The sequence below is a fragment of the Ascaphus truei genome, chromosome 2 (genome assembly GCF_040206685.1).
Source record: "Ascaphus truei isolate aAscTru1 chromosome 2, aAscTru1.hap1, whole genome shotgun sequence".
NCBI classification, from domain to species: Eukaryota; Metazoa; Chordata; class Amphibia; order Anura; family Ascaphidae; genus Ascaphus; species Ascaphus truei.
The window spans coordinates 452,639,529-452,662,269 of NC_134484.1; the positions used below are offsets into that span (position 1 = coordinate 452,639,529).

The 22,741-nt window shown below is 48.8% G+C and overlaps 1 protein-coding gene across 2 annotated transcripts in view; it reads right to left on the reverse strand.

The window, feature by feature from the left end:
• Nucleotides 1-22,741, reverse strand: part of CRHR2 (corticotropin releasing hormone receptor 2) — a 446,496-nt gene that overhangs the window by 323,718 nt on the left and 100,037 nt on the right. For both annotated transcript variants that reach the window (XM_075587953.1, XM_075587949.1), the window contains exon 2: nt 6,226-6,319. Coding sequence is in view for 1 of the 2 variants with exons in the window: in XM_075587949.1 (XP_075444064.1) it covers nt 6,226-6,319 (94 nt within the window). In the remaining variant the exon portion in view is untranslated. The remainder of the gene's footprint in view (nt 1-6,225; nt 6,320-22,741) is intronic.

Here is a 22,741-nt window from a genome sequence, read left to right on the forward strand (position 1 = left end):
TACAGTACATCTGACATCAGCACAACGTTTTCCATCATGCCAAGAAATGTATTGTGTTGTGTGGATATCTCTCCCATTGTATAAAGCTGCAATGCTCTGAAGTTTAGAACTTACAAGTGTAGCCCTGGTAAGAAATAGGGCTATAGTTCTATCCTCCTCCTGGTATAAGCCCTGGTAAGGGCAGGTTGCCAGGAGTTATCATGGGTTTCCCCCACTTCAAGCACTTGCCCTGAGTGGTGGAGGTAGGTCACCTGACTCTGTGTCAAGGCAAGAGACACAGGGGCGGTGCCTGCTGAGGTCATAAAAGAGCAGTGCACTTCCTATATAGTGGCTTGTGTTAGTGTGATAGAGTTAGTGAGCTGGAGTTACAGTTGGAGAAGGAGAGTGATCAGCTCATGAGTAGAGCTGATCCAACCATAGAGTAAGGGAGGTGGACCAGTACCTCTCTCCCTGCTTAGGGGGTGAGGGAAGAGTTAGCCCCACTCTGGATGCCCACGATCCAGAGTGGTGGCAGAGAGGGACCATCCTAAATGAGAGCAATCTAAGTGGATCAGACACCCTGTACCTGTCTTCTGCTGCTGCTGCTGTGAATAAAGACTGCTGCTTTTAAAGAAAGACCAACCTGTGTGAGACTGGAATCTCTCATCCCTGTGTGGGAACATTCTTGGTAAGGATTCCACCCCGCATTCCTGGGGCTTACTAAAGATGGAGGCGCTGCACCACTGAATGAGAACAAAGGCATCCACCCCAGAAACCTGTTTCTGTTATCCCCCATGTCATCGCGGGAGACTCAGGCCCTCCTGTTGCCAGCAGGTCTGCACCACACCAAGACATGTAGCCAGACCCAAGGGGGCCCGATCTGCGATTGGCCCAGGGAAAGGGGGCTACACAAGCAATCCCTATCCTTTTACATTTTTGTTACAGTCGATTATGAATATCTTGCAGTACTGAGCAAGGAATCTGCATTGTTACGTTCCAACTGGCATAATAAATCAGATTACAGCATGTGATTATGGATATGCAGATGTAGCCAACATTATTGCACCTGCTGGCACACTCCTGCGGGTGGAATAGTATGTTAGTTGGCTTTGATGGCATTTTTGTGGGATATTTCGAACGTCACTGAGGTGCATTCCAGTCTATTAAAGTAACTATTACGTGAGAATGACTCACTATAAGTGGAACTGATGCCAACTGCATGAGCAAGTGTGAATACACACTTCCAATCCTCCAAAAGTTACTCTGATAAACAAAATAAAGAGCCAGAAAACATAAGACTTCAATAAATACAGCCTAGAACATTAACTGTGACCTATATAATATACACTTGACAGTTCTTTCATGGCAACAGATAAAGCTCTATGCTCAAAATGGGCAAGCAAGCTACATATTGTCATTTAGTACTGTACTGTAGATGGCAGTACATGAAGTCAACATACAGTACACGAAACATTGCAAGTCATGCAAGTATTCTGAATTATACTGAAGGGAGTTAGAAAAGCCAATTATTTTGTAAGCACACATTTTTACCTCCACGCCGATTCAAATGGTCAGCAGTGTATTTCACAGCGACCCTACGAAGCTGCATACTGCATGGGTATATAATGCCAGCACTTTAATATTTTTAACTCAACCGCAAAAATGTACTAACACACACTGATGTATATACAGACACACTAAAAAATAGGGCACATAAAATTGTAAATACAGTAGGGTGCATGTCCAAATATAGCCATGTAGACGTAACATTTTGTGTGCATTTTGTGTCAACCAAGAAGTTACCAACAAAAAGGGAACGTTTCCTTTAGATTTACTATGTCTCTTTTGAAGGTAAAGTGACTTGTAACCAAACAATAAAGGAAACACATTTTCTTTGTTTAGGAACCAACTTTTCTAACAGTTCATACTATAAAGTTAGGACGGGTAGTGTGGTGGGTCACAATTACTCAGTGGTGATGTTAGGGAAGATGCTAGCAGATGCTCTATAAACTCTAGATAATGGGGTTTATGCATCAAGGCAGAAGTGGAGCAATTCTGGTGCAAAAGAAATGCACAAGACGAACCACAGAAAAAAGTAATTAATATGGACTTAAATTATACTTTTTTCTTTGCTACATAAGGTGCAGTTATTTTGCTCCAGAATTGCTCCAATATTGCATTGATATATATCAAATCATAAAACCTCACATAAACCAGAGCTTAGAGGGTGACTGGAAGGATAGTTTATTATGTAGCATCACAGGCTAACACTAGACATGGGCGAGATGTAAATCCGCCACAAATGTGCAAGTTCCTTTCAGCTGCAGATCTGCCTTTTTTAGACTGATACATATTTTTTTTCCATCACTGAAAGTGCGCCCTGGGGATTCGGATCTTTACAAATCTAAATCCGTTTGCGGATTCCAAGTCTCTCTCTTTCACACCGGATTTAAGATCAAATCCGATAATGTATGAACCCAGCCAGATGTGGTTTTAGTGCCCAATCCGGTCTTCGGATTTCCGTGTGCAGATCGGATTTTGGTAAAACCAGTATGGAAAATCTGCTTATCCTCCATCTCTGGCTAACACTTTCTGTCCAACTCTTACTGAGATCATATAGTGTATGTCTGCGAACTGTGCATGTATGTGGACGTCATGCTGTAGTGCCAGCTATTTTAAACCCTGGCGCGCAGTAAGCCGTGTACCACAATGCAGGGCCGGCGCAATAAAAGAAAGACAATTATTTCCTTTTTATTTTCAATTTCCTCGACAAAGAGGATGATAGTATATGGAGTTAGCGTAGTACTAACACTTTACTAACTCATTAAGCTATTATTCTCAATAGGCACTAGTGTATGGAGTGTCTATTCCTGAACTGTAGTTATGCAGTTTACATAATTTCATAACTAACACAGAAATGTTAATACAATGAAAACAAAACATATTTGTGCGCAGTTGTGTGCAGTTTTATTACGGTGAAAATGTGATAAAATCAACAAGAACTACAGATCTGAGCTTAAAGCTGCAGTTCAAGCTGCCGTTTAAAAAAAATAAATATATATATTTTTCCCATTCAATATGTGCATCAATACAATCTGCACACCGACAAGTGATTAGCTAAGCTGCAGATCGATCCGTTCTCCTGTAATCGACTGTAATAGATTGCTTGCTCTGGGCTATTTAATTCAGTTCTTGCACAGCATTTTGGGCAACGTAGTTCCTAGAATATGAGTGACTGGGCAGTTACTAGATACATTTGGTGCACTGCTAGAGAGAGGGTGGGTCTCAAGAGCAGAGCCTGTAAGAAGGGGAAAGGACCGTAACTTTGGAAATGTTTCCTACATTAGAAACATTAAAAATGTCTTGAAAACATTTTTTTTTATTATTGAAATGCTGCAAGTATTTTATCCTAGTACAGAACTGATTTATTAAAAAAAAAACACATGTAGGATATTGCTTGAACTGCTGCTTTAAAATAACAGCCGCTACATCTGTAGCAGAGAATCTATTTCCCCCTCAAGGTGCAAATTGGTCTGTAACACAACATGTATACGCCCGGGAGGTTGCCCAGAATATGATGATGCAGCACCATGAATAGGTTAACTAGTGGGAGAGAGTTACTATGTATGGTATGCTCCTTGATTAAATTGGAAATGAAAGAATTCTCCTCTTTCAGATATCCAGTCAGAAAAACATCCCTAGTTAAGGGAAGCTGACAAAGGAATGTCAAAGCAAACCCCTACATTATTGTCAAGGGATCTGGACTCTCTTACAACAAATAATTTATGGGTATAAATATTCTGGTCTAAGATTCACATGGCAGATTCAACTTGGAAAAAAAACTGTGCGTGTCAATCTCATGTGTCCTTTGCATGACGCCCTGATGCAAAACATGGCATTGTTGAACATGCCTGTTCTCAACAGTGTGTTTAGCATAGGCCTTTGTTTCATTCCCTTTGATATTATAACTATTTCAACTTATATACTGTATGTAATATTGTAAACAAAAAAAATTCTATACAAGCTCTATATTGCCCCTTTAAATATTACATCTGAAATGTAATACATCACTGTCTTTGAGATCTAACTGTACCAGTACCATTAAAGGCCGTCTTCTGCCATAAGACATAACGGAAAGATTCCTTGGAGCCCATTCAAGTCAATGGGCTCCTGATATACAGTATACTTGTAGCTCTGTGTAATTTTGGGGTTACATGTCTTTCTCCTCCTGTGCAATAATCCCTGTTAAGGGCAGGTTTGACAGGAGTAATCATGGGGTTTGTCCTCACTTCATATGCTGTGTATTATTTAGTGAAGGAAGTGGCATCAGGCTCTGTGTCCACTAACAGTGACACAGGGGTGGTGCCTACTGAAGCTATATAATATGCAGCAATTCCTGCATTTAGTGTGTGTGCCTCACCATCTGAGTGAGGTGAGTCTATCCAGCAACCTGTCAGGGCTCTGGCAGTGTTTGTGGCCCTCCCTTCAGGGAGTGGTGTGGAAGACTATACCGCTTACTTCATTAGGGAGTAAGGAAAGAGCTAGACCTGCTTTCAGTGCCCTTGACTGGGAGTGTAAGGTCAGGGACTTCCTTTGTGTTGGCAACCTGAGAATGATTGGCTAGCCGATCAGCCACTATAATGGGCGGCTGTCCATGTCTGCTGTCAATAAAGGATGTAAAAGAGAAAGAATGCTTCTGTCCTGTGTGTGGAGTCACTTGGGAAGAAGGTGCATATACTGCTGCGGCCAAGTTTATTCGAGCATTTACCCGTTCTTGGCCGCAGCAGTAGCCTGGCGCGCGCCCGAGGGTGACGGGCGCGCGCCGAAGCAGCGGAAGAGCGCCCTCCGATCGGGGCGCTCTCCCTACCGCTGCCGGGTCCGCCGGGTCCCCCGGAACCCCCTGCCGCCGTCCCGCGATCGCGGGACACCAGGGCTCCCTCGGGGAGCCCTGGACGCGCGTGCAGGGGGCGCAGGCTCCCGAAGACGCGTGACCGCGCGTCTATGACGCGCGGCACGCCGAGGGGCGGCCACTAGCAAGCCGGGAAATCTCCCGGCTTGCGGATCTGGCCGCAGTGTAATAAACTGTGTCGCCACTGTAGAGGTTCTCTTTCAGAGACTCCTCCCTGCTACGCTGGGGGTCTGGAAGAGATGGAGGCGCTATACCATGAGTGAGTATAACTCAGCATTACCTCACAAGCTAGTCCTGATGCCATTCCCCTTAATACCATCAAGCGGGAGACTCAGGAGTCCTGTAAGCCAGCAGGTGCACCACACTATAGCCATGTGTAATCAGAGTAGTATTTCCCTAGGGGGCCCTATCTGCGATTGGGGGCGGGGGGGGAGGGAAACCTATTACATACTGTACAAAGATAAACACAAATTTGTACATACACAGCTACAGTATACATGTACAAAAGACATGCACACAGAGATCATCAGCTTAAATAAAGCTCTGCTGCTGACTTCTTTGCATGTGAAAAAGTAGGCTACTTGAGGCTGAAATTATATAAAGACTTACAATGCAACATGTTTATTTGTAGTGGGTGGGTGCTTTGCTTTCCAAATGAATATACGGTAAATAACTGATTTCAATATAAAATAATGTTACATACTGTAGAAGCCAGAGTACAGGCATACCCCGCATTAACGTACGCAATGGGACCGGAGCATGTATGTAAAGCGAAAATGTACTTAAAGTGAAGCACTCCCTTTTCCCACTTATCGATGCATGTACTGTACTGCAAACGTCATATACGTGTATAACTGATGTAAATAACGCATGTGTAACAGGCTCTATAGTCTCCCCGCTTGCGCACAGCTTCGGTACAGGTAGGGAGCCGGTATTGCCGTTCAGGATGTGCTGACTGGCGCATGCGTGAGCTGCCGTTTGCCTATTGAGCGAGATGTACTTACTCGCGGGTGTACTTAAAGTGAGTGTCCTTAAACCGGGGTATGCCTGTATATTCTGTTTAATGAGCAAGAGCTCCTTGTTACATTTCAATTTGTTTCTGCTAGAACGTGACTTGTCTCCAAAAGCGTGTTTAGCAAAACTACACATGTTGCTGTATTTTCAATTCCATAGAGCTTTTGATTATGAGGAAATCCGTGCTCCAGGCATGGTACTGAGCTAACTTCAAAAAAACACAATTTTGCACTAGCATTTCATCCAACAAAATCACCTACAGTACATTATCCAAGAAGTAAGACGGAGACATGTTTGGCGTAGAAGAACACAAAGTACAGTACCTGTGATGTTGTAGACTGCAGATATTGCTTCACAATACTTTTCCAGGAGAACGGTCAAGGAGAGGTTGTCTGAGCACTTGCCGTGAAGAATTGGCTAAAGAAGAAAAGAGATATTAAGTTGTATTGAATGGTTACCTTTAGCTGTTTCATGAATATTGCATGTACGGTTATATTTACTAAGTGCTACTCTGTAGACACTTTCTGGGGCCAGAAAACACCCTATGGGCAACTTACATGAATGGGCTATAGCAGTGGTTTCCAAACCTTTTTTGGATAAGGAACCCCCAACCATCTGTAATAGCAACTCCTAGATCAGATGCATTGTACTGTACATTCTTCTTTATTTGATAAAGTATTCAAATGACCAGAACGTTTCAGGGAACCTTTTAGGGAGGCCCGGGGAACCCAGGGGTTCCTTGGTACCCTGGTTGAAAAACACTGGGCTTTAGGTTGCTGGAAGACGAGATTGGTGAACTTGTCAAAGTTTGGCCTGTGAATTGTCACACAATCTTTTGTATTTCTCTGTATTGTATTATTTTTTTAAAATTTATATCCTCTCTCTCTCTGGATTCAGACTCTGATTAAAAGTTTGCCTAGCTCTTGTTGGAAGGTGTCTTATAGAATATAATTGCTTAGTCCAGTGTTTCCCAATTAAATTTAGTCGTGGAACCCTTTTATATTTTGTTAAACAGAATGGAACCCCTTAAATATTTTTAGCGTAGCACATTAAAAAAAAAAATAAATAAAAAAAGAAATGAGCCGCATGCAAAAAATTTTTGGTTCAAGATAATTTTTAAAAGACCCCCACCGCCCCAATACATTTTTAAAAGCCCCCCACCACCCCAATACATTTTTAAAAGACCCCCACCACCCCAATACATTTTAAAAAGACCCCCACCACCCCAATACAGTTTAAAAAGACCCCCACCACCCCAATACATTTTTAAAAGACCCCCCACTGTCCCAATACATTTTTGAAAGACCCCCACTGCCCCAGTACATTTCTAATAGACCCCCACTGCCCCAGTACATTTTTAAAAGACCCCCAGTACCCCAGTACATTTTTAAAAGACACCCACTGCCCCAGTACATTTTTAAAATACATATCTCCCCCAGCACCCCTCATCATAATCATATTTGTCCCATGCACCCCTCATCATCCTCATATACCCCCCTGCATCTCACAACCCCCACCCTCCGCCACCATGGATCTCCCCAACCACCCCCCACCCCCATGGATCTCCCCACCCCCCGCCACCATGGATCTCCCCACCCACCGTCCGCCACCATGGCTCTCCCCCCCTATATGCCTACCTGGTATCCTGCCCTGCAATTTCCGGTGGCGGGGGGCGAAGGAGGCAGAGGCGGCGGGGCAAGAGGAGGCGGCGGCTAGGCAGGAGGAGGCAGCGGGGCAGGAGACAGCGGCAGCGGTTAAGAGGAGGAGGCGGCGAGGCAGGAGGAGGCGGCAGTGCAGGAGGCAATGGCAGCGGCAGGGCAAGAGGAGGAGGAGGCAGTGGGGGGTGAGGTGGCGGTGGGGCAGGAGGAGGCGGCAGCATTGGGGGGTGAGGAGGCTGCTGGCAGGAGGAGGCGGCAGCATTGGGGGGTGAGGAGGCAGCGGGGCAGGAGGAGGAGGCGGCAGTGGGGGGAAAGGAGGCGACGGGGCAGGAGGAGGAGGCGGCAGTGGGGGGTGAGGTGGCTGTGGGGCAGGAGGAGGCGGCAGCATTGGGGTGTGAGGAGGCGGCGGGGCAGGAAGAGGCGGCAGCATTGGGGGGTGAGGAGGCGGCGGGGCAGGAGGAGGCAGAACATTGGGGGGTGAGGAGAGGGCAGGAGGAGGCGGCATTGGGGGGTGAGGAGGCGGCGGGGCAGGAGGAGGCAGTAGCATTGGGGGGTGAGGAGGCAGTGGGCAGGAGGAGGAGGCGACAGCATTGGGGGGTGAGGAGGCAGTGGGAAGGAAGAGGAGGCGGCAGTGGGGGGAGAGGAGGCGGCAGGGCAGGAGGAGGAGGCGGCAGTGGGGGGGCAGGAGGTGGTCAGGGCAGTCATGGCTGCAAGCACGCACACGCTCTAGCAGGCACCGGAAGTGCCGCACTGCTAGAGCGTGATCTTGCAGTCCTGACCAGAGAGCGGGCTTGGGGGGTGGAGGAGAGCCATGGTGGAACCCCAGGGTTCCACGGAACCCCATTTGGGAAACGCTGGCTTAGTCAATATGGGCCACAGTCCCTTTTTCAATATGCTGTGACGCTTCTTCCCAATGTTGGAGAAAAGTTACATTCTATTAAAATGGAATGGGACTGAAATCCTCTCCAGTACAGGGAAGAAGCTTTACAGCATGTTCAATACAGGTCTTAGGGCTGAACCATAATGTGATCCAAGCTCTATTTCCTACACAATTTTCTCTCCAAAGGTCCCACAGATTAAGCTGTTAGTGATATATTTTCCTTTGGGTTCTGTCTTTTCTGAAGCTTTCTAGCAGCTACTTTGATCCATCATTCAGATTGTTTTCAGGGCTCAGTATCTCAATGACCGAATAAATACTGTGAAAAAAAAGATGGATTAGCGCTTTCAAATTTGTATTTGGAGTTAAGCAGATGATTTTATTTTGTCATACATTCTATGAAATGAAGAAGATAACACTGAAATGGACGTGAATCAAAATAATAAGTGTATTATATATCAAAACAGTATCAACCTTTAGCTCCCACTTCCAGACATTGGAACAGTAGCTCAATAGAAACAGCACCATGGTATATAACATGATTGTGTCTATAAGAAGCTTGCCGTGGGATTATGTGTTCTGCCAAAGAATCTCTGCAACATAACAAACCAGGTCCCCCCAAAGGCATCTCCCTATGAGAGACTCCCCAATATGCCTTCACTGCCCATGTCCACTAAGCCAGCACCGAAGGGGTTAACAGCATGAGACACGAGCCACTTCAAAGACCACCTGGAGTTCATCAGTCCCTCCCCTCTGCAGGTCTGCCCGGAGGTCCAGGTATGTGCTATGATGCTCTTTCATTCTACCAAAGAATCTCTGGGAAATAACACCTGAGTCGCCCTGAAGGCGTTAGCCAAAGGGCGTCACTGTTTGCTGCCATCTGCTGATGTTTGGTAATATTGCAGCTGTTTTATTGCATTTTGAAACTCGCCAGCCCCCTCATCCCCTGTACCAAATGATTCAACATGCTCTGCCTATACATGGTAAGCTCCTTGAGGCAACCTTTTCAAACAACACATTGCAGGCCTAGCCTACCTCTTCTAACACCATTTCAATCCTATCTGTAAATGTTACTTACGCCCAAAATCATATCTCTAACTGTCCATGAAATATCTGCAAACTGAATATATATCCTTTGTTCATTTAATACAACAATGTATTATTTATAACTCTGACTTTTCCTGCCTGTCGCTTGTATAAAAATTAATTGTATTTAATTGTAGAGGATTTCAAACTGACTGTAAACTATTCCGATGCTCCCATAAGCGGATGCCTGTATTTACTTAAAAAAATAGATGATTAATTGATGATTGATGATCATTGATTGCTGATTAATTGCTGATGATTGATGGATGATGATTGATGGATGATGATTGATGGATGATGTTGATTTGATTGATGATGATGAATTGATTGATGATGATGAAGCTGGCACAACCAGGCCCAAAGTACGTTTTAATGAGTAAAAAAAAGTGACAAAAACCCTCTACCGTACAGTGTACAACATCAAAAATACCACTTATGAGCACATTTACATCTCAGACAGGTCCGCACACCTGACTTTCCCCATTATCTCTTTTCATACACTGCAGGGATTCTGGATACTGACATGCAAATGATCAGTCATAGTGTGTCACTTTTATCTTCTTATCGTTTTAAACATGGATCCCTGGAAGTGTAATGCCTGACGCTTTTTCAGCACACACTGGGATAAAGAAGTGCATGGCCCTAAACCTACTCACAGACAGATGACTGTTTCAACTTTTCGGGTCTCATCAGTGTGAGAATGGATACAACTTACTGGCCTTGTGAACTTTCAGGACTTTTAGCTGTGGGTTATGCACTAAAGCCTATCCTAATAATATAGCATATATAAAGGTGTCTTCATGCAGTTTACCTAAAAGTTCAGTAGCAATCAGAGTAATGAAGTGTCTCTTAAATATGCACAGAAATACGGGTCTATTCAATTGAAACTAGTGAACCAAACATTTCAGCTCTGAGCATTATTCTGATATGTGCCTCCCAGTAGTGGCACTGGATCCTATGCACCGATTAGAAGATTTAATCCCACTTGTCAGCAGAGTCTCTTGGGAATGAGCTAGTCCATTTATATTTTCAGTAAGAAAATCCATCACTGTTACAGAGGCCCGATGAAACCAATCCAGTTAAACACACATACTGCACATACTACTGTCATAGAGATGATATGTTCAAAATAAAGTATTTATATACTTGAACAAGTTTCACCTAAAGTGTGCCCTGATGGCCGTGTGTCCCATTGTATTATTATTTCTGCTTGTGTCTGCATGAAGCATAAGGCCCATGCTTATCATGTGTTTTTTTTTTAACTTTAAAAGCAGATCTGACAATCAGGTATGATCCACCTGAGATTTTTTTGACAAATGAGAAGAAAAAAGCAGAAATTGTTACACTGCATCAAATAATTACACCAAGTAAATGGTCATTAGGTTCTTCTATTGCTCAAACACCATTGATGCAAGTGGGGCAAAATAGGGGAATAATAAAATACATGAAACCAGGAGTCTGATGGCATGAGGGAGGAGCCCTGTCACTTACATGCAATGCATGTTACTGACTATTTATCTTAAACCCTATCATCACACTGATGTACAAAAATACGACATATCTCAAAGTAGCTGAATACCAGATTCCAACACATTTTACATGGTCTCTTACCCATTGCTTATGGACAGTTAGGCTGCGGGCCCAGCGCCTGCGCTGCACGCGCGCCTGCCAGGCTGGCGGCGCGTGCAGCTGAGTTCCCCGGTCTGCAGTGAGGTGCAGGGGAAAAGACAAGGGGGGGCATGACAGGGGCGTGGCCATGACATCACCCAGCAGGTTCACCCTCATTGGCTGAACCGCTGGGGGGGGGGGCGTGGCCAAGCACTCCATCGCTAGCTCCAATCTTCATTTTCTTGTCTGCCTGATAAACTTGCTGCCCGGAAGCCACCCCCTGGGGCGGGCCCGGCCCTATTGAGGGGCGGCTCTTGTCAGCAGCAGCCAGCGGGGACCAAGCCTTAGGCCTGGGACATAGTAGGGTGAGCCTTGCTGAGCCGTGCTGAGCAGATGCACTTACCCCCTGCATCTGTCATCAGCGCGGCGTTAGCAGCCGCATGCGTGCGGAGGCTCAGATATTTTGGAGAGACAGGCAAATTTAAAATTTGCCGCTCAGGGAAGCGGAGGAGCGGTCACGTGATCGCTCACATCCAATGAGAGCGAGGGACTAGCCCCGCCTCCCGACACGCCTCCGGCCTGCCTCCGCCCCGCCTATGCACCGCCCCCAAAGCGCGCTCACTGCCTCGCCTGCCAGGACACAAAAAAGCTCCAGTTTGAGCAGGGGAGGCAGAGCAGGAGCGCGAATCAGCGCGGCCCGAGGCACCATGCCCGAGGCCTTACACTTTGAGTCACTAAGCTCTTATAATGAATATTGGAGCTGGATCCAGCATTAACTGCTATTGACTTGAATGGCAGTTGTGTTGGATGAAGCTTCGACACCTCTTATCAGAGCTTAGGGAATCCTCCCCTGATACAGCACAAGCAAACATGGATATGCTGTATATTCAAGCGTTTGCTGCATAAAAGCGTAGACATGTTAGGGGTGCAATCGCTAACAATTCTTTCTATGTTTTTCTTTCTGATTCTTGTCATTTTTTTAATCATGTGGAGTACAGCTATTTTTCAATTCTCCCGGCTGAGCAACAAAACTGCAATACTTTTCTTTTCATAGAAGCAACGGGAATGTACAATTGTGCAGTAAAATGCTTATTTTTATAATACATAAGGAGAACTGAAATAAATTAAAAAAAGGATATTGAATATTTTTCTGGTTTTTTTCATTCAATGTGTTTTTCAAAGAAATGCACTTTACAAAGGTTCTTGTGTATAATTTAAATCCTTTCTCTTTCTGAAATCCTAATATTATTCTTGGTTCTTTTCATATGTTTAAAAAGGGATTGGGCCTGTCAGGGTGTGTAAAGTGAATTATAATAGGTGGTTTCCCAACATTAGATCCTATGATTGCAAACATTATTGTTGCATTAACACAGTTTTGTTAGAGTTTAATTTATTTAATAAAATGAAATTGATGGAAGTTTCTGAAATGTAGATGGATTTAATTTAATGGGTATAATAAACTGAGATGGATATCAGTTTATTCTTCTTATTTGGACATTGGCATCCATGGTTAAAGATAGCATAGTACTGTAGGCTTCTTGATATAGGTTAACTGTAGTGCAATGGATATTCTGGCACCAGAACCTCATAATCTCTCTTAAAGCAATCGTATGATTTCGACCTGTCCCCCGAAGTAAGGAACAGAATAGGAAATGTTGCCCTTCAGTTCCAGTTGTGACCCAGCTCTCACGTTGCCACAGTTGTGATCATTCCTAAAGACAAGCAACACTGTAACGGCTTTCACTGAATATCATAAAGACAACCAGTAGACATGTGCATGGGGGGAGGGCGAGGATGAGGGGGGAGGGAGAGGTGGGGGTGTGAGAGAGGGAGGGAGAACATAAGAGTGAAGGGGGGGGGGGGGATCTCATAAGGTTGGCGACACGGGGGGTCAGGAAAGGTCCTGTGCTCAAGCACAACATGGCGAGCGTCGTGACTCGCAAGCTCCACCCTATTGTCACTGACATGAGAATGTGGTGAATATGGAAAGACGACAACCACAAGTGTGGCTGGCTTTGAATTCCTATTGGACCCCGCTGATCTAGCCAAACCCATTAAACATCAGTGTTATTATTTCATACATGTGATTGGGACCATGTATTTTCTTACTACAGTATACACATTGATAGTATTAGAAATAAAATGTCAAATGGTATTAAAGAGCTCTCTTCCTCGGGACAGGCAATTCTGAATTACAAAATAGTCCAGGATATAACAATCTAAGACACGATGTGCAGAAGTCATGTTGCAATGGATAGTAAAATAAACAGACAGGGCACTAAATGGATGATAGGGATAGTGAGACATGTTAGAGAATGCAGAAACATCCATCCATCAGCAGTGTGAGGGGGCTGGGGTGCAAGGGCGGGGGGGTGTGGGAAGAAGGGTTTGAAATAGTAGATATCACTGTGTCGGCTCTGATGCTAAAGACAGCAACAGACACCTCACAACCCTGACTGAGTCATTCAGACAGAAGGGATACAAACCAAAGACTATTGCCAAAACAATCATCAAGGCACTTAAAGCCCCACGAGAACACCTGCTCCAATACAAAAATAAAGAAACAACCACACGCATATCACCAGGGGCTAAAGACAACCACTGCCCTAGAGGGAATATAAAATATAATCAAGGATCTGCAGCTCATGCTGGCAGTGGATGACACATTAAAATAAATCTTCTGTAAACCTCCCATCCTTGCATTCCCGCAACCCACAGAAAACTTAATGACGAAATCAAGGACGCTGAGAATGGCAGAAGACACTGCAGCATCACACGTTGCAAACTTTGCAAACATACATGCCAAGATCTCACAGCCAGTCACAAACATAGAACACTGAATGTTAAAGGATCATACTGTGGCACATCCAGGAATGTGGTATGTATGATTCAATGCTGCAAATGTGACCAAGGATGCTCCAGTACATTGATGAAACCAGCCCAAAACTTCATACCGGATTGAACCTACACAGACACACAATAACACACAATGAAGAAGGAAGATATTGCACTCCAGTGGGACACCACTTCTCAATCAAAATCCTCAAAGGAATGTTTAAAAGCACTCAGGAATGGAAAACATTTGAACTGAAAATGATAGTGCTCTTGGACACCAGAACAAGAGGACTTAATGCTGATATGAGGTTTCTTACACACTATCGTATTTTTTTGTACAGTAGTTTCTCCCTACATCTCTTCATTTTAAATTTCAAACCCTTCTCCCCCTCACACTGCTGATGGATATATGGCCCGACATGCTCTAACATTTTCCGCTATCTCTTTCATCCATTCTTTGCCCCTTTCTGTTTATTTACTGCACACTCTACCAGTCCTTCTGTACCTCTCCTGCTGTAGTTGACGCCCCTATTCTAAATTAATGAGTGCCAACATTTGCAGGGTCCATGTTAAATGCTTGCAAGCAAAACTTAAACACACTGTGAATCCGATATCCTCAAAGTAATGCCAGGTCCCTGTGGACCAAGAATACCTCTACCCACTCTTAACATACCTCTTCACTATCCTTACTGGGCATAATTTATCTTCCTCTTCCTCAGATGTACCCATTCTCCCTTGCCTACATTATCCTTTCACTTATGTATTTTGCAGGCTACACTTTCCTCGTTTATGATCTCGTTTCTGTAAAGTACTGTAAGCCTGTATTGCATTTCCCTTTTCACAAAACCACTCGTTCTCCTATCCCAAAGTTTCCAAGGATAGCCAGAATCGGGCTGTTTTGAACTCTGTTCTGCTCTGTGCCGCCACTGACCTCCTCTTGTAACCCCTAGCTCCGGTTAGTTTTCACACCTGGCTACAAGCTGGGAGTTAAGATAGGTAAGTGCGGCTAGGCACTTGAGAAAGAGCCCCCTAATCGGCGCACCAAAGTCAAAAGAGTAGTTTAATGTAGTTAATTTAAAATATAACATTTAATCCATATAAATGAAAAGGAATTGGCACTTAGAATAAAGCAAGTGAAGTAAAATAACTCAGTACTAAGTGTTGCCACCACCTGACTGGTCATAAATTCAAAGTATGGGGTACAGTACCTAATAAGTCAGCATATTGACACTAATAGGTTGATGGTGATATATAGTCAGCACAATATATCATTCATAATCACAATTTTAAATATAGTACGTGTACTGTAAACTGTTGAAATGTACAGGGTTACCATATCTATCAGATATTACTCTATGGAGCACTCCACTTCAAAACAGGTTTAAAACAGTTGTAACTATTTTCATGGTGGTAACAAGAAGATGTTTCAATATTATAGCAAGAAACGATGTCTAATTTAAGGCATATCACATTGCTGTAAGTAGGCTATAGCCAGACAAATGATATAGTGTGTCAACGTTGCAACATTGTACTTGTAGTTTATTAAACCCACAAAACAAGCCCATAGAGGGAAATGCAATGATAGATCTCTACATACTTAGCACATGTATATTCCGTCTCCCAGTGTGCTACATATATCATATTAAACCGGTTCCACTAGTTAATGTGTACAAATCCTGTTATGCAATATATATGCTAAATTAGTACACTTTGGTAAATTCTGTACATACAACTGATGTCTAGATACATCGTGTGGTACATAAAACCATTGAGGACATACCTCTATGTAGTTTTTGATAGCTAGCACTCCAATTAATCAGCAAACAGCTATATATAGAGAGCAAATTTGTGTCAAAGGGTGATTAGGTAAGTGTGGTCGCTATAGACCCTCGTGTATAGCAATTTCACAGTGTGTGATAGTAGCAGCCCTTAACAAAGTGTAATCAGCCTTTTTACATGCCACGTTTAAGGCATATCATGATGGAACCCGTAAACGGCTGGCACAACACCCCATCTGGGACTATTTTACTGTAAGTACACACTCACTGGAATATCCCCAATGCTGATCTAGTAGAAAACTACCCCTTTACTTTGAAAATTTCTTTTAAAAAACAGGGCATGTAACTCCACAAAGCATTGTTGCTGCTAGCTCACAAAAGAAATACCTGATGGTAGTTAATGCATAACTAATTTATTTAAGAGATTGAAGCCGCGTTTAGGCTTGATTTATTTATAAAAAAAAATACCAGGAAGTAGTACATTGAGAGTTACCTCTCGTTTTCAAGTATGTCCTGGACAAATAATACATGGTTAAAAAAACAGTTACATAAATGAATAGGGTATACATTATATACAATACATTGCATGCACAGTTAGAGAAGATGTATATTATAGGCGTACTAGCTGAGAGACCCGGCGTTGCCCGGAATGTAAAAGCGTAATAGGTAGTATTATTTATAAATCGTGGAACAATAGGTGACTATTTGTTGTAAAGGTTGGATAATAATATTGAAAAGAAAGATGGAATAAAATGTAATATGATGTTGTTTAAAAATGGTTTATTGTAAACACACCACACTATAATGTATATTTTGGTGACATAACAGATGTAAAAATGTGAGGCGTGTGTCCTGCTAGGGTGTGAGGCGGCAGGTGGCGCGTGGGTTGTGAGTGCTGTCTGTGAGTGGGGGTCCTGCTAGGGTGTGAGGCGGTGGGTCAGTGATGTCGGTGTGCAGGGGCGGGAGGCAGCAGGTGTGTGTGGCGGCAGGTATGTGTCGAGTGTGGCGGGTGTCTGTTGAGTGCGTGCAGCGGCTGTGAGGCGGTGGGTGAAAGGCAGAGGCGGCCGGAGTAAGGGCGTGTGAAAGGCAGAGGCGGGAAGGCGGGGGTGGGGAGGCGGGAAGGCGGGCAGGAAGGCGAAGGGCGGCGGGAAGGGGAGGAGGGGGTGGTGGAGGGGGGCAAGGGGTGGAGGAGGGGGGAAGGGTTGGAGGAGGTGGGGGAAGGGGTGGAGGGGGGAAGGGGTGGAAGTGTGGGATGTGGGAAGGGGGTGGGAGAGGGGAAGGGGGTGGGAGGGGGGGAAGGTAGGTGGAGGGGAAAGGGGAACGGAGGGGGGAAAGGGGAGCGGAAGGGGGGGGAAAGAGGAGCGGAGGGGGGGAAAGGGGAGCGGAGGGGGGGGAAAGGGGAGCGGAGGGGGGGGAAAGGGGAGCGGAGGGGGGGGAAGGGGAGCGGAGGGGGAGGGGGAAAGGGGAGCGGAGGGGGGAGGGGGAAATGGGAGCGGAGGGGAGGGGAAAAGGGGAGCGGAAGGGAGGGGGAAAGGGGAGCGGAGGGGGGGAAAGGGGAGCAGAGGGGGGGGAAAGGGGAGCAGAGGGGGGGGAAAGGGGAGAAGAGGGTGGGGGAAAGGGTAGCGGAGGGGGGGGAGAAAGGGAAGCGGAGAGGGGGGGGATAAAGGGGAGCGGAGGGGGGGGAAAGGGGAGCGGAGGGGGGGAGAAAGGGGAGAGGAGGGGGGGGAGAAAGGGGAGTGGAGGGGGGGAGAAAGGGGAGTGGAGGGGGGGAGAAAGGGGATCAGAGGGGGGGGAAAGGGGAGCAGAGGGGGGGGAAAGGGGAGCAGAGTGGGGGGAGAAAGGGGAGCGGAGGGGGGGAAAGGGGAGCGGAGGGGGAAAAGGGAGCGGAGGGGGGGAGAGAAAGGGGAGCGGAGTGGGGGGAGAAAGGGGAGTGGAGGGGGGGAAAGGGGAGCGGAGGGGGAAAGGGGAGTTTAGGGGGGGGAAGGGGAGTGGAGGGGGGGAAAGGGGAGCGGAGGGGGAAAGGGGAGTGGAGGGGGGGGAAGGGGAGTGGAGGGGGGGAAAGGGGAGCGGAGGGAGGGGGAAAGGGGAGCAGAGGGGGGGGAAAGGGGAGCGGAGGGGGGGGAAAAGGGGAGCGGAGGGGGGGGAAAGTGGAGCAGAGGGGGGTTTAGGCTTGATTTATTTATAAAAAAAAATACCAGGAAGTAGTACATTGAGAGTTACCTCTCGTTTTCAAGTATGTCCTGGACAAATAATACATGGTTAAAAAAACAGTTACATAAATGAATAGGGTATACATTCTATACAATACATTGCATGCACAGTTAGAGAAGATGTATATTATAGGCGTACTAGCTGAGAGACCCGGCGTTGCCTGGGATGTAAATGCGTAATAGGTAGTAGTATTTATAAATCGTGGAACAATAGGTGACTATTTGTTGTAAAGGTTGGATAATAATATTGAAAAGAAAGATGGAATAAAATGTAATATGATGTTGTTTAAAAATGGTTTATTGTAAACACACCACACTACAATGTATATTTTGGTGACATAACCGATGTAAAAATGTGAGGCGTGTGTCCTGCTAGGGTGTGAGGCGGCAGGTGGCGCGTGGGTTGTGAGTGCTGTCTGTGAGTGGGGGTCCTGCTAGGGTGTGAGGCGGTGGGTCAGTGATGTCGGTGTGCAGGGGCGGGAGGCAGCAGGTGTGTGTCGAGTGTGGCGGGTGTCTGTTGAGTGCATGCAACGGCTGTGAGGCGGTGGGTGAAAGGCAGAGGCGGCCGGAGTAAGGGTGGGTGAAAGGCAGAGGTGGGGAGGCGGGAAGTCGGGCAGGAAGGCGAAGGGCGGCGGGAAGGGGAGGAGGGGGTGATGGAGGGGGGCAAGGGGTGGAGGAGGGGGGAAAGGTTGGAGGAGGTGGGGGAAGGGGTGGAGGGGGGAAGGGGTGGAAGTGTGGGATGGGGGAAGGGGGTGGGAGAGGGGAAGGGGGTGGGAGGGGGGGAAGGGAGGTGGAGGGGAAAGGGGACCGGAGGGGGGGGAAAGGGGAGCGGAGGGGGGGAAAGGGGAGCGGAGGGGGGGGAAAGGGGAGCGGAGGGGAGGGGGAAAGGGGAGCGGAGGGGGGAGGGGAGCGGAGGGGGAGGGGGAAGGGGGAGCGGAGGGGGGAGGGGGAAAGGGGAGCGGAGGGGAGGGGGAAAGGGGAGCGGAGGGGGGGAAAGGGGAGCAGAGGGGGGGGAAAGCGTAGCAGAGGGGGGGGGAAAGGGGAGCAGAGGGGGGGGGAAAGGGGAGCGGAGGGGGGGAGAAAGGGAAGCGGAGAGGGGGGGATAAAGGGGAGCGGAGGGGGGGAAAGGGGAGCGGAGGGGGGGAGAAAGGGGTGAGGAGGGGGGGGAGAAAGGGGAGTGGAGGGGGGGAGAAATGGGAGCGGAGGGGGGGGAAAGGGGAGCAGAGGGGGGGGGGAAAGGGGAGCGGAGTGGGGGGAGAAAGGCGAGTGGAGGGGGGGAAAGGGGAGCGGAGGGGGAAAAGGGAGCGGAGGGGGGGAGAGAAAGGGGAGCGGAGTGGGGGGAGAAAGGGGAGTGGAGGGGGGGGAAAGGGGAGCGGAGGGAGAAAGGGGAGTGGAGGGGGGGGAAGGGGAGTGGAGGGGAGGAGAAAGGGGAGCGGAGGGGGGGGGAAAGGGGAGCAGAGGGGGGGGGGAAAGGGGAGCGGAGTGGGGGGAGAAAGGGGAGTGGAGGGGGGGAAAGGGGAGCGGAGGGGGAAAAGGGAGCGGAGGGGGGGAGAGAAAGGGGAGCGGAGTGGGGGGAGAAAGGGGAGTGGAGGGGGGGAAAGGGGAGCGGAGGGGGAAAGGGGAGTGGAGGGGGGGGGAAGGGGAGTGGAGGGGGGGAAAGGGGAGCGGAGGGGGAAAGGGGAGTGGAGGGGGGGAAGGGGAGTGGAGGGGGGAAAGGGGAGCGGAGGGGGGGAAAGGGGAGCGGAGGGGGGGAAAGGGGAGCGGATGGGGGGGGAAAGGGGAGCAGAGGGGGGGGGAAAGGGGAGCAGAGGGGGGGGGGGTAAAGGGGAGCGGAGGGGGGGTAAAGGGGAGCGGAGGGGGGGTAAAGGGGAGCGGAGGGGGGGAAAGGGGAGCGGAGGGGGGGGAAAGGGGAGTGGAGGGGGGGTAAGTGGAACGGAGGGGGGGGAAAGGGGAGCGGAGGGGGAGGGAAAGGTTAGCGGAGGGGGGATGAAAGATTAGCAGAGGGGGGGGAAAGGGGAGCGGAGGGGGGGGAAGGGGAGCAGAGGGGGGGAAGGGGAGCAGAGGGGGGGGAAGGGGAGCGGAGGGGGGGGAAAGGGGAGCGGAGTAGGGGGAAAGGTGAGCGGAGGGGGGGGAAAGGGGAGCGGAGGGGGGGAGAAAGGGGAGCGGAGGGGGGGAGAAAGGGGAGCGGAGGGGGGGAGAAAGGGGAGCGGAGGGGGGGGAGAAAGGGGAGCGGAGGGGGGGGAGAAAGGGGAGCGGAGGGGGGGGAGAAAGGGGAGCAGAGGGGTGGGGAGAAAGGGGAGCGGAGGGGGGGGAAAGGGGAGCGGAGGGGGGGTGGAAGGGGAGCGGAGGGGGGGGAAAGGGGAGCGGAGGGGGGGGAAAGGGGAGTGGAGGGGGAGGGGGAAAGAGGAGCGGAGGGGGGGGAAAGGGGAGCGGAGGGGGGGGGAAAGGAGGACAGGGGGGAAGGGGAGCGGGGGGGGAAGGGGAGCGGGGGGGGAAGGGGAGCGGGGGGGGGGGTAAAGGCAGGGGGGTAAAGGGGGGTGGGGGGGAAAGGGGAGTGGGGGGAAAGGGGAGTGGGGGGGGAAAGGGGAGTGGGGGGAAAGGGGAGTGGGGGGTTGAAGGGGAGTGGGGGAAAGGGGAGTGGGGGAAAGGGGAGTGGGAAAGGGGATTGGGGGTGGGAAAGGGGATTGGGGGTGGGAAAGGGAGGGAGTGAGGGTGGGAAAGGGGGGAAAGGGGAGTGGGTGGGGTGGAGAGCAGGGGGCATATGTATTGTCATAATTTATGTATCCGCATGCCCCCCTCCCCTTGGCGTCCGTCCCCCCGCTGGCCGCTCCCCCTTCTTGGTTCCCCGTGACTCGGGGCTCGCCCCCCCGTTCCCCGTGACTCGGGGCTCGCCCCCCCCGCTCCCCGTGACTCGGGGCTCGCCCCCCCGCTCCCCGTGACTCGGGGCTCGCCCCCCCCGCTCCCCGTGACTCGGGGCTCGCCCCCCCGCTCCCCGTGACTCGGGGCTCGCTCCCCCACTCCCCGTGACTTGCTCTCCCCTGCCCCCCGGGCAACCGCTTGGTCCCCCGATGTGCCACCCGGCTGCCGGAGGCGCATGCAGGCGGAGGCAGGAAGCACCCTGTGTGGGCCTGTGTGGCCCTGTGTGGGCCTGGGGCCTGGCCTGAGGTGCGAGGCTGCGAGCCTGAAATAGGTGAGTTACTGGGGCCATAAGTTGAGGCGGGACGTGCAGTGGTGTGACTTACCTGGGTGGGAGGGTGTGGGGGGGTGTGTGTGTGTGTGTCCTTTGGCCCATCACTCCGCCTCAGGCCAATGAGAGGTGTGCATGGGCAGGCGGGCCAAGGGAGCCATCTCATTGGCCTGAGGCGGAGTGACGAGCCCAAGGGCCAATGCGATTGCCCCTAGGGACAGACAGGCATACAACAGTTTGAGCAATATATAGTAGATGAAACAGTTACAGACCAGATTAAAATGTGAGACAGCCTTAGTTTTGAAAGAACGTAAACTGGTGGTGGATCTGAGAGTCTCCAGTAGGTTGTTCCAGATTTGGGGTGCACGTTAAGAGAAGGAGGAGCGGCCAGATACTTTGTTGAGCCTTGGGACCATGAACAGTCTTTTGGAGTCTGATCTCAGATGATAAGTGCTGCATGTGGTAGGGGTGAGGCGCTCGTTCAGATAGATGAGTAGCTTGCCCAGAAAATATTTGAAGGCAAGAAAGGAAAGGTGAACTTTGCGCCTAGAATCGAGTGATGACCAATCTTGTTCTTTGAGCATTTCGCAGTGATGTGTGTTGTAGTTGCATTGGAGAACAAAATGACAAATTGAATTATAGAGGGTTTCAAGTTTGCTAAGGTGGGTTTGGGGTGCCGAGCCATATACTATATCTCCATAGTCTATAATTGGCATTAGCATCTGCTGTGTGATACGCTTTCTGACCAGGAGACTTAGGGAGGATTTGTTCCTGTAGAGTACACCTAGTTTGGCATAGGTTTTGGATGTAGGGGTATCAATGTGCATTTCGAATGTTAAGTGGGAGTCAAACCATATACCCAGGTATTTAAAACTAGTAACAGGAGTTAGGGTGGTGTTAGCGTTGGTTCTGATCTGGAGCTCAGTCACTGGAAACTTTACAAATTTAGTCTTGGTCCCAAATACCATTGTTACAGTCTTGTCAGTGTTTTATGATACTACCATAGAAGCACTACAGCTAACACGGGCATCACAGAGCTGCACGCTGCACCACCAACTTACTCAAACGCTGTACCGACGTACATTTCGGCGAAAACCACGTCTTCTTCCTGGGGTGAGAGTATTAGCAGTAACGTCTGACCCTAAATACCAAAAAACGGGTTGTCATGGTAACCCATAGGATGCTTATTGCTTTTGCACACTAAATGTTTTACTCAAAGTGGCCAGAAATGACCTAGATGCAGGGATATGCTGGGGATATAATAACCCACTACTTCATATCCATACTGTTAGGGAAGTAATTGTTGTAAGGAATCGGGGAACACGTCCCCTGCGGCGTGTTCCCTCCTTACCTCCTGCTGCATAGCATCCCGTTGCAAGAGATCTGAGACCGCGTCCCCCGCGGCGTGCTTCCTCTTTGCCCCCTGCTGTACAGCCTCCCGCACACCTTACAGAGCGCGCACACCCAAGGAGGGCTTTCAAGGTTCCCACGGAGCTTGACTCTGCCCCTCCGCTTGTTCCGCGCGGCCACCCCGCGCGGTGTGCACAAGTGACGCACGTGCACCGCTCCCCAGCTGCGCGTCAACTCTAATATCTCCCTC